Source organism: Aquarana catesbeiana, linkage group LG08, assembly GCF_042186555.1.
Source record: "Aquarana catesbeiana isolate 2022-GZ linkage group LG08, ASM4218655v1, whole genome shotgun sequence".
Classification (NCBI taxonomy): Eukaryota; Metazoa; Chordata; class Amphibia; order Anura; family Ranidae; genus Aquarana; species Aquarana catesbeiana.
In genome coordinates, this window is record NC_133331.1 from 48235305 (window position 1) to 48249995 (window position 14691).

The following is a 14691-nucleotide window of genomic DNA, read 5'->3' on the forward strand; positions in this document are numbered from 1 at the left end:
TAGTCCAATTTTTTTGCATATTGTGAAAGATTATATTAGGCCAAGTAAACAGATACCTAATGTGTTACAGTTTACAATTGTACACACTCATGGATAGGCGACAAACTACAGTACTTAAAATTCTCCATAGGCAACGCTTTAAAAATGTTTAACGGTTACAGTTTAGAGTTACAGAGTAGGGCATTTGCTAGAATTATTGCTCTCGCTCTGACGTTTGTGGCGATACCTCACATGTGTGATTTGAACAACGTTTACATTTGCGGGCATGACTTACACATGCGTTTTCTTTGGTGCGCGAGCATGCAGGGACGGGGGCACTTTAAAAAAAAAATTATTTTTTTCTTATTTATTACATTTTTTTAGATTTAAAAAAAAAAATCTGATCACTTTTATTGCTGTCACAAGGAATGTAAACATCCCTTGTGACAGTAAAAGGCAGTGACAGGTACTCTTTATGGAGGAATCTCCGGTCTATAAGACCCCAAATCACTCCTTTGCACTTAAAAGTATTCAAAACACCAAAATCTGCGTTTCTGAATACTGTTGATTTTTTAAAATCGGCGCCATTGGCAGCCGAGTAAACCGGAAGTAACGTTGTTACCGATTCTGGCTTGATTCGCGTCTTTGGCCAGCCGGCAGACATGCCGGTGTTCCGTCAGATAGGGCGACCCGTCAGCACTGCGCAAACTGTTGGCATTATATAACTCCTGTATAATAATAAATATAATAATCCCATACTTCTCTTTTAATTACATTGAGGTCTTGGTGTTTCATTTTCCTAAAGCATATTTTCCATCAGTATCTTTCAGATTACTTCCTTCTTGGTTTCCTCTCACATATATACAGTAAAAGGTTCAGAATTTCGTCATGGATTTACAAAATTCAGCAAAGTAAAAAAAAATGGTGAATTCAATAATTTGTTTTATATTGGCAAAGTTTTCTGCTTGCCTCACCCACAGGGCACTTTATTAGCTCCTGACAATGGCTGTCAATATTTACTGAAGACCCACATACAATACATACTCCATACTGGAGTCTGTCTTAGGGCCCTTTCACACTGGGGCGGTTTGCAGGCACTATTGCGCTAATAACAGCGCCTGCAAACCGACCCGAAAGTGCCGCTGCTTTGTCCCCAGTGTGAAAGCCCCGAGGGCTTTCACACTGGAGCGGTGCACTAGCGGGACGGTAAAAAAAGTCCTGCTAGCAGCATCTTCAGAGCGGTGAAGGAGCGGAGTATATACCGCTCCTTCACCGCTCCTGCCCATTGAAATCAATGTCGCAGCGTGGCTATACCGCCGGCAAAGCGCCTCTGCAGAGGCGCTTTGCGGTGGTTTTTAACCCTTTCTCGGCTGCTAGTGGGGGGTAAAACCGCCCCGCTAGCGGCCGAATACCGACGGTAAAGCGCCGCTATCGCAAGCCGACGCCGCCCCAGTGTGAAAGGGCCCTTACAATTCATAGTCCATACTGGACTCCGTCATGCAACACACCATTTGTCGATATTGTTTTACTAAAGGAATAGAGGTTGCTCACTTAGCTTAGTACATAAAGTAAAGCTGGGGTTACACTGAACACCCAAAAATGTGTGAGAGAAAGTAAAAAAAAAATTTTTTTACTTGCACATGATTGGATGATTCTGAACACAGCTTCCCCTCATTCACATTCACTAAGCTCAGTGAACATTCACTCTGCAAAGTGAACAGCCTCTATTCTAAGTAAATCACCCCTACTGTTTTCATATCCCTGCAGCACTCACTCCCTCAGGAGCTTCTTAATTTTTTGGGCCCTCCTTTCCTTTTTATTTGTGATTTGATCTTCAGGCTGCACACAAATATACACTGACCCACCAATCACCATAGACCCACCACTCAGTCAGTCATCTTTTTGCAAATTTTGTTGGCTTAGATGTCTAAAGCCTCGTACACACGATCAGATTGTTCGCCAACAAAACTGTGGAATTTTGTTCGAAGGGCGTTGGCTCAAGCTTGTCTTGCATACACACGGCCACGCAATTGTTGGCCAACAATTATGAACGAAGTGAGGTACTACATGGTTTTTCAGTTCTTTAGCGCCACCCTTTGTGTTCCTTCTGCTAATTTCGTGTTAGTAGAAGTTTGGTGAGTGTTGGTTCGTGCTTTTCTTTTCGCGTTTTTCATTTAGCGCTTTTCATTTTTTCCCTTTTCATTTCATGGTTTTCAGTTCGTTTCTGAACAGCCGTTCGTCAACCAGACATGTTGCGGAATCGGAGGAGATAGCGTGTTATTTATTATTGGCTTTGGAGACATTATTTTTTTGGTTGAATAATGATTTGATTTGGTATATTTTCTATATTTTTGGATGCATAAAATGCACTTTTTGGTTAAAGTGGGGTTCCACCCAAAAAAAAAAAAACTACATGAAAAATCCTAAAAAAAAAATACAAAAATCATTTGGATTTTTTTTTTTACTTACCTCTAAATGCCTGTTGCTAGGAGGTCCCTCGTAGTCTGCCTCTTCCAGTGCCTGGGCTGGTGACATCACTTCCCCCTCGGCACAGGAAGGGCTCAGCTCTGCTCCCTCCCTCCTGTCAATCATCTGGGACCCATTACAGGTCCCAGGTGACTGAGCGGCCAATCACGGCGCGCGGCGCCGATCGCGCGTGCACAGTGGGTGCCAGGCTGTGAAGCCACAGCCCGGTGCCCACAGTTGCAATGCCGGCACCGCCGAACGGAGGGGGAGACGAGCGGGGCTTCAATCCCCCGCATCGCTGGACCCTGGGACAGGTAAGTGTCCAATTAAAAGTCTGCAAGCTGCAGTATTTGTACCTGCTGACTTTTAATTTTTTTATTTTTTTTGACTGGACCTCGGGAGGAACTCCTCTTTAAGTTCTATTGGCAGATAGCATGTCTAATTTTATTTGTTTTCTTTTTTTAATGCACAATAAAAAATTGTGTAGAATAATACTTGGCTATGTGTTTTACTTCAAATTATAGTTTGGGAGTAGGCAGTTACATTTAAAAAAATATAATGTAAAATTCACAAGGGACACCAATATAGTTGTATCTTTGATCTTAAAAACTACAGGATAATGGTGTTTTGGTAACTTGCCTGAATAAAAAAAAAAAAAAAAAGCATAATAATATTATTCCTGATATCACTAGAAAAAAAAGCTTTTGAAAATTAATTTGCAATAACTCCATCAGTATCACCAGCAAAGCAGCTTCATTATTATCCCATTAAAGAAGAAGAGAATTGTGCGCTGCATTTGAAGATTTCATAATGTGCCACGTCACGAATGTTAATTCTCCATTCCGCTAGTTTACAAGACTGACCACTTCTGGCTCATCCTTGCTTCCGAGCATGCGTGTTTGTACTTTGGACTTTTGTCCGACGGACTTGTGTACACACGCTCGGAAAATCCGACAACACACATTTGTTCGTGGAAAATTTGAAAACCTGCCATCCAACATTTGTCCGTGGAAAGTCCGACAACAATTGTCTGATGGAGCATACACACAGTGGGATTTACCGCCAACAGCCTGTCATCACACATTTCGCTTCGGAAAGTCTGATCGTGTTTATGCGGCTTAAGGGCACAGGATACCCAACAGCAAACAGTTCTAACGCTTCAGCAGCATTCTCCCAGTTTCAAATCCAATGAGCACAACTAATTGACAGCCCCTCAATTCTTCAGTAGTAGCCTCCTGTTCAGTAGTACCTTCTGTTGCTGGCCCAAGATTCTGAAGCAGCAGTCTCTCAATAGGAACTGGTTTTCTGGTCCTCATATGAGCAGTAACAAATACCTTACAAACCTGACTGTAAAGTTGAGATCCCTCCAGAGTCTCGACCGACTCTGTGATGTCAGCCAACAGAGGGCTTTAGCCTGCTGTTAACTAAATCAGAGGTCACAGGAGTACAGAACTAAGTGCATCTGTTTGCGGTTTTTATTTTTTGCGCTATAAACAAAAAAAAGAGCGACAATTTTGAAAAAAAAAAAAACAATATTTTTTACTTTTTCCTATAATAAACATCCCCAAAAAATATATAAAAAAACTAATTTCTTTCTCAGTTTAGGCCAATATGTATTCTCCTACATATTTTTGGTAAAATAAATCGCAATAAGCGTATATTGATTGGTTTGCGCAAAAGTTATAGCGTCTACAATATAGAGGATAGATTTATGGCATTTTTATTTTATTTTTTTATTAGTAATGGCGGCGATCTGCGATTTTTAAAATCTGGCACGATTGTATGAAGTGTTTTATATGCAGTCTGTTTTTTACATTTTTTTCCACCTTTTAAAATGATGTAGTACAATGTTGCAACAAAAAAGGAGATCACAAATCATGCCATCACACTGTAGCACCACTGGTTCAGTTTTGACCCATACATACTTGAAGGCTTTAGGTCTATTTTTTTTAGAAAGACACTTCCCTGTTGCTTCTCAATCTGCTTTCAGGTATGTTAATGTACCCCTACCTATTTTTGTATCTTAAAAGGCTCCAGCCAATTTTTAGTAGAAAAAAAACAGTTCTGACAGCAATATTCACCTCCTCCACTATGCTGTCCCCTGCAGTTCCTCCCCTGGAAGTGAGTTGAATTCTCCAACAGTAACAAAGACAGAATTAATAATGCATATGTAGCACCCGTCTAGCATTGGATGCTAGGTATAGTAAGTTTCTGGCTTCTGTAATCAAAGGTGCAGTAATTGTTTGTTCTGGCCTGTTCAGGGTTGCACAAGCTGAGAGTTTGATTGCTTACCCCTGCCTCTAGAAGAAGCTTCTAGAGCAGGGATCTCCAAACTATGGCCCTCCACACACAAATACCTAAAGAGAAGATTGTCCTCTAACTACGTGTAAATAATTTTGGAATATCCCATGCCCTAACCCATCCCTGTTAAAGTTCTTCAAGTAATAAATTACAAAAAAAACATTCCCTAGACTGATTCATTGGAGCCAGAGTCTGGTGCTTGCAGTGGTGAGCAGCCTCTGTACTTTTTGGGAAGAACCAGTTAATACCAGGGCCCCCTACATGGGTAGAGCTACACATGGAACCTAAGAAGACTAACCCGATTATCAGATTTAAATTTTTGTCCGTGTCCACATTACAAATTTTCTCTCATTTTCTGGTCTGGTAAAATCTGTGTCACCTAGACAGGTGAGGGAAATCTCTTCGATGGAACCCCATACAGCTTTAAAACCAGATAGAGGGTTCTATTCCTTCCGCAAATGAACTAAAACAAAAACACGAGACACCGGTGCAAACTCTGCTGAACACATGTTTTTAAAAGCTGAAACCGGCGTTTAGAAACGCCCGTTTTGCCGTGATTGCATGTTGCGATTAACCACGTTTGCGTGTAGAAGCGTTTAGTTAAGATAACAAAGACCCTCCCCAAGCTCAGAAAACATGATAAATTTTAATTATTTCTGCTATTTTGATCAGAGTGAGCAGCGGCAGCAGAGAGAGCAGTTGTATACTTATATTTGCCTCTCTTTCTGTGTTTTTTTTTTTTTTTGGAAATTGATCCCATATTGAACATATTGCAGAGCAGAGAATGACATTTTGCGACCTGACTTTGGGGCCCCGTATCTCGGGGCCACTTAGTGCTAGGAACCCCAACTTGGATATGTTGTAGTACTAGTTCGACTGTGTTTGCACACAAAATTTGGGGTTCCTAGCACCAAGTGGCCCCAAGATACGGGGCCCCAAATTCGGGTCATAAAATGTCATTCTCTGCTGCAGTTTAGCATCATATTTCTGTGTTTTCTGGTCCAAAAAATAGGGTTCCTTTAAAACACTTATGAACGCAAAAGCGGCTAAACATGGTACTGGCGTTTAGCCACATTTGGCGTCTGAAACGTGGAAAACTTTTGCGCCTGAACCCATTTTTTTGCTTCTGGAAAAACAAGCTTAAACGCAACTGCCTAAAAACACCAAAAAACGAGACTGTGTACATGGACACATAGGATAACATTGAATGAGTTCAGGGGCAGTTGAAAAAAGTGTCTAACTGCCTCTGAATGCGCATTTAACAGCGTCTCGTGTGCATGAGGCCTAAAGAGGTTGTAAACCCAAGTACAAAAAAAAACTTGCAAGACAAAGGCATAATGAGCTAGTATGCATTGCGTACCAACTCATTATGAAATACTTACTGTACCTTAGAATGAAGCTGCACCTGAGTTTGGCTGAGTTTTTTCTGGGTTCGCGGGCTCTGGCGCTGTGATTGGCCGGAGCCGTGATGATGTCACTCCCGCTCATGCACGCGGGAGCCGCCGTTTACGACAGGGAGTTTGGAAGGAATAGCACCCTTCAGAGCGCCAGTGATGTCACTGGCTGCTTGTAATGTAAATATCTCCTAAACGGTACATGTTTAGGAGATATTTTCACTACCTATAGGTAAGCCTTATTATAGGCTTACCTATAGGTAAATGTAAGCAGAGGAAGTTTACTTCCTCTTTAAATAAATGGGTTTGAATGTACAAAGCCCCATTCATTAGAGTCTGAGTAGGTCAAGGTAAGGACAATGGTGACTCATCAATGTACTCACTTGACTGCAGAACATTATGATGAATGGATGTGTTTACATAACCCAGCTATGCAAGGAAACCAGAACAATGATGAGGAAGAGCTTTGTCTTTACAAATCCTACTGTCACAGTGATGGAGATTGACAATGGCTGTGTAAACCACTTGTCATGTCTGTAAGTGGCCGAGCTGCTTGAAGTTCACAGAGTTGTTTCTGTTGGTGACAGGAGTATATCTGTCATCTTGTTGTTATCTCACATGCACAGTGCCAAAGAGCTAGGTCTGTGCTGCTGTATGTTTAATGCAATAGAGTTTATATGCAGATGCTGTTATTTTAGTTAACCCTGCCCCTCCTGGTGTGGAATTTCTTAGCTAGTTTTAGCTTAGTTCTCAATAACTAGCATATACTTGAGACAGTTTAGTAATCCAACAGCCACTTCTGGTAGTCAGAGGTCCAGATGCATAACAGATTAGAAGTTGTTAGAGACTAAGACACACAATAGATAGGCTGACTCTGAGTTCCAGGAGCACATCACAATTTCTGCCGGCAAGAAGTTGCATTCCAGGCTGGTTGGACAACGGTTGGAGGATCTCCCCATCACTGCTGATCTTATAATTGGGTCTCCGACACAAAGACAGATGCCTCATCATGATCATCCCTAGGGTCCTGTGCAACTGAACTTTGCTGCAACATTCATCTAGTGGTATCTTTATTAATAACTATACTATATAAAGCTGGGTATATGTGCACAATTCCATGAGGACTCTAGTTAGGCCTTTTGCTGATAATACCTGTTTGTTAATTCGATGTATGTACTATTAACAATCATTTCTTATATAAAGTTTGTATTATTTCCATAATGGTATGCATATATATATATACTTATGATTAATGTTATATACTGGTTGCAGTAGTTCCTCTGCTACCTTGATTAGATGGTTCATTTCCCAAAAAGGGAATCCCCTCTGTTTGCAAAGGCCCTTTCCTGGGTGCAGGCACTGACAACATTTTTTATAAAATCCACTCTTCAACCTAGCAAATGTTATGGTTCTCTTATTTACCTATAGGTTTAGCACGATATCCTGATTGGAGAGGGTTGTTTTTCATAACCCACCAAAAGAAGGGGTATACCTGTAATGGCCACTGTAATGGAATCCTGTTCGGTGAAGCAGTACTTGGATCTTAACCCCCCAAAAGGGGGGTGTAACAAGCCCCTGCTCGCTCGGTTCCACTCTCCCGACACTCCTCTGCAGCTATAGAATCAGATTGCAGATCGCAACATCTGATGGTTCGGTCGTCCGATGCTTCCGGACTAGAACTACAGCTATGTGCCGTTCTAATCCAGTTGTGATAGCTCAGAACAAACACCAGGCAGGCTGTATGTAAGTTCAACCAGGAATCTCCTTTATTGACAGGAATACAGGCTCTTTTATGCAGTAAAAGAGGAGGTGTATACCTCCTGCTCATATTACTCTAACAATACACCTGTAACCTAATTAACATGAGCTAGTTTACTAACATGACCTTTTGCCCAGACTTGTGGTCACCGAGCTTCACACAGTACATTATACATTATCATAAGTACAACCACAGGACATTTTGAACAATAGCAGGAGCTAATTACAATTAACAATACAAACAGTGTTCTCCCCCCTCCTCAACCTAGTCATCAACACTTATAGTAGGAGTAGACTGTTCGTCTCCTAGCCAGTCCTGGAGGCTAATGTGATCAGCTCACTCAATTAACATGTTGAGTTCAGAATCAAACAAACCAATAATAGTCTTTACATATATATCCTGGGAGATATTGGGGATAAATATTACTGTCCCATTTTAAGCAATCCAAGACATACCCTCCAAGTTACCATTTCCCATATGGCATACACAGGGTCCCCAGGCATACAGCTCACAAAGAGCACCGTTCCCCCAAATGCCAGGGCCCACGATCGATCGGCAAGAGGCTAGCATTCAGTCCCCTCCAAAAGTCTCTCTCCCGGCTAGGTCTGTCACATTTCTCCCCTTTCGGCAGGAGACTAACACAGGAGGAGACCCCAGACGGGTTGACTCCGAAGTTAGTCAGTAGTTCCAGTCCTCTAATGCCTGTACCCACACAGTATCCCAAACAAATTGTTCCAAACAAAGCATTACTCACCCAGCCAACCTCTGCCTCTCTCAGAGAACATATCTGCCGCTGGGGAGAGGCCTGGACTGGCCCTTCTCCCTGGAGTCCTTTCTGCCGCTGGAGAGAAGACAGGGTGTCTGGGCTCACTCCGTCATGCTGTTGGGGATCTGGGCCGACTGCCCAGCATCCCTGGGGTATATAGGTGGAGACTGAAGTCCCATCCACCTTCACAGGAAATCCATCCTCTGTTAGTTGAGGGCAGTACTCGGCCCTGTTGCCAGCCCTTCTGCTGGAAACCCCACACCATCTGCTCCGGCTAACTGTTGGGGAGGGACGACGAACACCTCCTCTACCTTCTCCCCCTGTATCCTGATCTGCTGCTGGGAAGTGACCACCTCCTTCTCACCCTGAGCCCCCGGAATCGCCGCAGGTGTACGGCAGAGATCTTGGACCCTCTGTCCGGTTGCCAGCGCTTCAGCTGGGGAAGTTCCTTGTAACTTCACAGATACTTCTGTTGGTGCTGGGCAGAGCACAGTGAAGTTTGGCCCTAATAACAGCTCTTCTTCTGCTGGAGGCTCACCAGGTTGTTCTTTCTCAGCAGAAAAGTCTATCAAATCCCCTGTCTCTGCAACTGGTGTCTGGGGATAAAGGTTCACCATCTCCTCTCCGTGGAACCCAGAAGATGCTATCAGTGCTGGGCAGAGCACAGTGAAGTTTGGCCGTAATACCAGCTCTTCTGCTGGAGGCTCATCAGGTTGTTCTTCCTCAGCAGAAAAGTATCAAATCACCTGTCTCTGCAACTGGTGTCTGGGGATAAAGGTTCACCATCTCCTGTCCCTGGAACCCAGAAGATGCTATCAGTGCTGGGCAGAGGTTAGCAGAGCTCTGCCCCGTTGTCAGCACTTCAGCTTTGGGGATAACTCCAGATTTTCCACTGCCGATTCTCTGGCATTCTGCTGGACAGGCACATTCCTCCATCCAAGATCATCCAATGCAGAAACAGGTTCATCAAGGTCAGTCAGCACTTGCTGCATCCGCCATAAGACCTCCGCCTCCATAGCTGCGGGGGCAGGTTGGCAAAGTACACTGTTACTCTGCCACATTGTCAACTCTTCAGCCAGGATTTCAGAGTTGTCAACTGGTATTTCCTGATAGTCCCAGGCAAAGGGAGCACCACCCTGCTGCTGAGCAGAGTCTAACAGCTGTCTGTAGGCGATCTCCAGCTCCCATTCCTGAACGGCCAGAAACTCCAAATCTTCCTGTGCCCAGTGCACTTCTGAGACATTCAGTCTTCGCTCTCTGTGCTCCATTATTTCCTCCAAACGCCACTCCCGATCACTCCCAAAGTCAGGGTCCCTGGACAGCCTCCAGTACAACAATCCCAGGCCATCGTAGTCAAAGCCTTCCGTGGGGCTGTCATCCGCTGTCCACAGGCACACTTGGGCTACATACCACTGGAGGGCTCTGTAGCTTTCGTCCAACCGCATTTCTGCCCGGATCAGCCTGCTTAACTCAGCTGTCCACTCCTGGTTCGGCTGTTCCCCCAATAACAGCATTTGCACTTCATACTGCGACCAGTACCTTACATGGATGGGGGGAGAACTTTTCCCTGGTTTCGCTGCTCACGGGCTAGCCCTTCCTTCCAGAGTTCGCAGCGGATAGAATCAAACCATCCTAGCAGGACCTGTTCTGATACTGTTCCTCTGTGCTGTATCTGCATCTCTCGCAACCTCCTTCTGAATTCCTCTTCCATGGTGGCTGGTATATGTACCTCTCCTCTCCTGCTATCTGGACCTTGGATCCAGGTGATGGTTTGGATGTGTTCACGGCAAGGAAGCACGATCCCACCCGGCTCTCAAGTAAGTCTTTCAGCGTAGCTCTACTGCAGGCTGGTTTGGAGTGTCCTAGTAACTGGAGAGCAAATCCCACACCTGCCAACCAATGTAACGAGCCCCTGCTCGCTCGGTTCCACTCTCCCGACACTCCTCTGCAGCTATAGAATCAGATTGCAGATTGCAACATCTGATGGTTCGGTCATCCGATGCTCCGGGACTAGAACTACAGATATGTGCCGTTCTAATCCAGTTGTGATAGCTCAGAACAAACACCAGGCAGGCTGTATGTAATTTCAACCAGGAATCTCCTTTTTTGAAAGGAATACAGGCTCTTTTATGCAGTAAAATAGGAGGTGTATACCTCCTGCTCATATTACTCTAACAATACACCTGTAACCTAATTAACCTAATTAACATGAGCTAGTTTACTAACATGACCTTTTGCCCAGACTTGTAGTCACCGAGCTTCACACAGTACATTATACATTATCATAAGTACAACCACAGGACATTTTCACAATAGCAGGAGCTAATTACAATTAACAATACAAACAGTGTTCTCCCCCCTCCTCAGCCTAATCATCAACACTTATAGTAGGAGTAGACTGTTCATCTCCTAGCCAGTCCTGGAGGCTAATGTGATCAGCTCACTCAATTAACATGTTGAGTTCAGAATCAAACAAACCAATAATAGTCTTTACATATATATTCTGGGAGATATTGGAGATAAATATTACTGTCCCATTTTAAGCAATCCAAGACATACCCTCCAAGTCACCATTTCCCATATGGCATACACAGGGTCCCCAGAGTCTGTGTGTCCTGGGGGACCAGGACCCGAATCCACAGTAATACCACCTCAAGGGTCCCCAGGCATACAGCTCACAAAGAGCACCGTTCCCCCAAATGCCAGGGCCCACGATCGATCGGCAAGAGGTCCCCTCCAAAAGTCTCTCTCCCGGCTGGGTCTGTCACAGGGGGTACATACCCATTTACTATGTCCAGGTGCTGCTCCAGTGCACCGAACCAGCAAATAAGGACCAAGAATATTAAAGTGGACATTCAGTCATTTTTCAATTTTCCATCTATTAAATCTTCTACCCTTGTTGTTTTAACTTAGTAAATTTTTTTTTTCCGCCAGTAATTACCATATACAGCCCAGTTCCTCTTTCTTGTCTGGTCATTAGCCTAGGCTTATGACATCATGCACAGCTCTCTCACTCTCATAAGAGTTTGCCAGGAAGGGAGGTAGGATGATTCATAAGAGGGCCAATGAGAACTGCAGAGCTGTAGGTGTGCCTCTATGTGTCTGTGTAAATCCAGGAAGTGAACACGCAGCAGCTTTAGCTGCCCACAGTTAAAATGGCTGCAGCCAGACTCAGTGGAGGGAGATTTCTGCAGCATATTTAACAAGTACAGAATCGCAGTATATATAAAATAATATGCAAAGTTATTGGAGGGAAGCTTCAGAATGGCAAAGATGTTTTTATTACAAATTATGTGAGCAGACTGCAGTTCATCTTTGAAGATTCACTACAGAACCAGACTGTTGAAAATATTATGGGTTAGCACAGGATACAGTTACTTCATATTCTTGGTATTTAACTTCAGTCAGTGGCTGTTTTTTCCAACATAACTTTTTTAAAATACAAATTTAACTTTGCAATACCACAAGGCAAAATTCTAAGGCAATTTCAGAAAAATGTCCTCAATTGTGAAATTTAGCTGAAATTTGCTGATCATCTCTATTGATGCTATGATCTCAGCCTAGGCAAATCACTGCCTAGAGCTCAAGGAAGTCTTTTTAATGATGAAAAGTGGAGCTGTGATAAAAAATATTGCTACAGACTTGTAACATTAAAAAAACCTAAATAGACATTAAGGACCAGTTCACACGGGTGCGACATGCACTCCGACTTAGAAAAGGTTCTTGCACTTTTGATCCGACTGTAACATGACTTGCATTGATGTCTGTTAAAAAAATAATATGCATGTCGTGCTGAAGTCGCGCTGGGATGTCGGCTTCAAAGTCGCACAGAAGTCACTGTGAACCGGACCTTACATGATAACTTCAGACTGATCTTGTATACTTTATATCTGGAAAAACTGTCTGTTTATACATCTTTTTTCACATGGAAAACATTATTTGCATAGCATATGGCAGAAATCTGAAGAACATTTCAGAGAAAGATTCAGTTTATTCTATTATTTCTGATCTACTAACATACTAACATATAATAGTGTTATCTCCCGAGGGCAGGTTCAGTTTGGCGCGGGACAGAAGTGCAGAGTCTGGCAATGGTTTTCTCTTGTGGTTGTGCTGTTGCAGAATGAATACCTAGAGCCAATGAGAACAGACTGGTCATTTATATATTTGTACTCTTGTTGTGCACATTTAATATCATTGGTTGACATAGTTTACTATGCTGCACATATTGCCTTACTAAATAACACAATGCATCACAATACCAGAAAGAAAATCGAATTTCACCATATATTTTATTTCTGGACTTCTCATTATATGGTGTATATATTACAAAACTGTATAGGACCACTCCACCAAAAACAGGTAACCCCCTGACAGGTTTTGGATTTGCACACTTAGTTTGCCCTTTATAAGATTGTAACAGGAAAAGCTTGTATACCCCAGGGTAAGTGAGGACACCCCATGGGGTGGGGGGCAAATAAAGGTGAGTAGAGACAGAACCACAAACTGTATGTGGCAAATGCCATCACTATAGGTCCCAAAAGTCATTGAGCCCCCCATGCTGAGTCTACTAACAACTGAGATTCAAGTGAATAGAGTCAATAAGAGCACCAAATGACAGATCTGAAGGTCCAAGAATGTGTTCTTGGACCCTCAAACCTTTCAGCTGGCACTCACACTTGACTATATAAATGTGAATCTTCATAGCTGGAGTCCCTGTTTGATGGGTACCCCATTTTTGTTGAGAGCAACCTCACTAGAGCCACTGTGCCCTGCCACAATCTTGAACACTTAGTAATCTGAAATCCAGTACCTTATCTCTACTTGGAAAAGAAGGTTCCCCCCCCATTGTATGGGATTTCAGGCTCAGAGAGTAGACATAGAATTAAAAAACAGTAGTTTTATCATCCCCAAAAAATTTTACATACAAAACAAATAACAAATATATCAAAATGTAGTACACAGTAAAAAAAAAAGGGGGGGGGTACGCGTTTGCCGAATGTAAATTCACACAATATCTATATATCACAATGATATCTACATTGAGAGGTTGCATAGACATATCCGATGTGTTGCGGAGTCACTTGGCTCCTTCCTCAGGGATAGCTCTGCAGATAGTGTAGATATGGTCTATGAAGTGAAAATCATATCATATCGGCGCACATATATACATGTACAGGTGTCATTTCTGGCAAAGTGGATCTATATGCGGTACTTACATCATGTCCCCAAACTATGGCTCAAAAGGTCACGTCAATAAAAACTCATCTCTTCCTATTTGGTGCCAGGTGGTCTCAGTGTATGCCGAACTGACCCCCTCTTGTTTTCAGGCCCCCACCTATTCCCCCTGCTCTTCACCCAGATGGCCCAGGGGTGTTTTCTGGATGTGATGGTATTTGATGTGACTATCAATATACAGTAGATATTGTGTGAATTTACGTTCGGCAAACGTGTACCCCCTTTTTTTTTTTGCAGCACAGAAGGTTTTTCACTTTAATTCATTAAGGTGAAAAACTTTAAGGCTTTAGAATCACTTATGAGTGGAAACCAATCAGAATGGTTCTCGATTATGTTTTCTCAAAAATAATATAGTGACTATATGAAGGCTGGAGATTTCATTAACAAAATACACCTACAGTCTGCAGAAGTTGCTGCATTCTGAAGGTGGCAGTTTTGTTTTAATACTGTAATTGTCAGATAATCTAACCTGCATGGCTAATTGTAAAATAAAATAGAAGAATAATAAAACAATTTTATTAATCAAAAGAACAGAAAAAAATGAAAAAAAGCTTTTTTTAAAAAAAAAAACAAAACATTACACTTCATACATACGTTGCTTCAACCTTTCCATACTGTACGGTCACAGTGGAAGCACCGAATTCCAGGCAAAAAATATTTGGCCAGTCGCTGTGCCATCGAAATATCACTTTGTGGATGTTCCTAGCACTGATCTCAGCATCTATAAATGCAGAATATGAAGTGTCTGGGGTGATGACTCCTCTGCAAATGGAAAATACAGTCAGTGT

General features: G+C 42.8%; 1 protein-coding gene and 1 pseudogene across 1 annotated transcript in view; one reads left to right on the forward strand and one right to left on the reverse strand.

The window, feature by feature from the left end:
* Positions 1 to 6646, forward strand: part of LOC141106659 (pancreatic lipase-related protein 2-like) — a 31496-nt pseudogene extending 24850 nt beyond the window's left edge.
* Positions 6647 to 10170: 3524 nt separating this feature from the next.
* Positions 10171 to 14691, reverse strand: part of LOC141105737 (pancreatic lipase-related protein 2-like) — a 28323-nt gene continuing 23802 nt past the window's right edge. Inside the window, exons 10-11 of the mRNA XM_073595808.1 lie at positions 14498 to 14665; positions 10171 to 12796 (exon numbers count right to left, since the gene is read on the reverse strand). Of these exons, the coding sequence (XP_073451909.1) occupies positions 12721 to 12796; positions 14498 to 14665 (244 nt within the window). The 3' untranslated portion in view covers positions 10171 to 12720. The remainder of the gene's footprint in view (positions 12797 to 14497; positions 14666 to 14691) is intronic.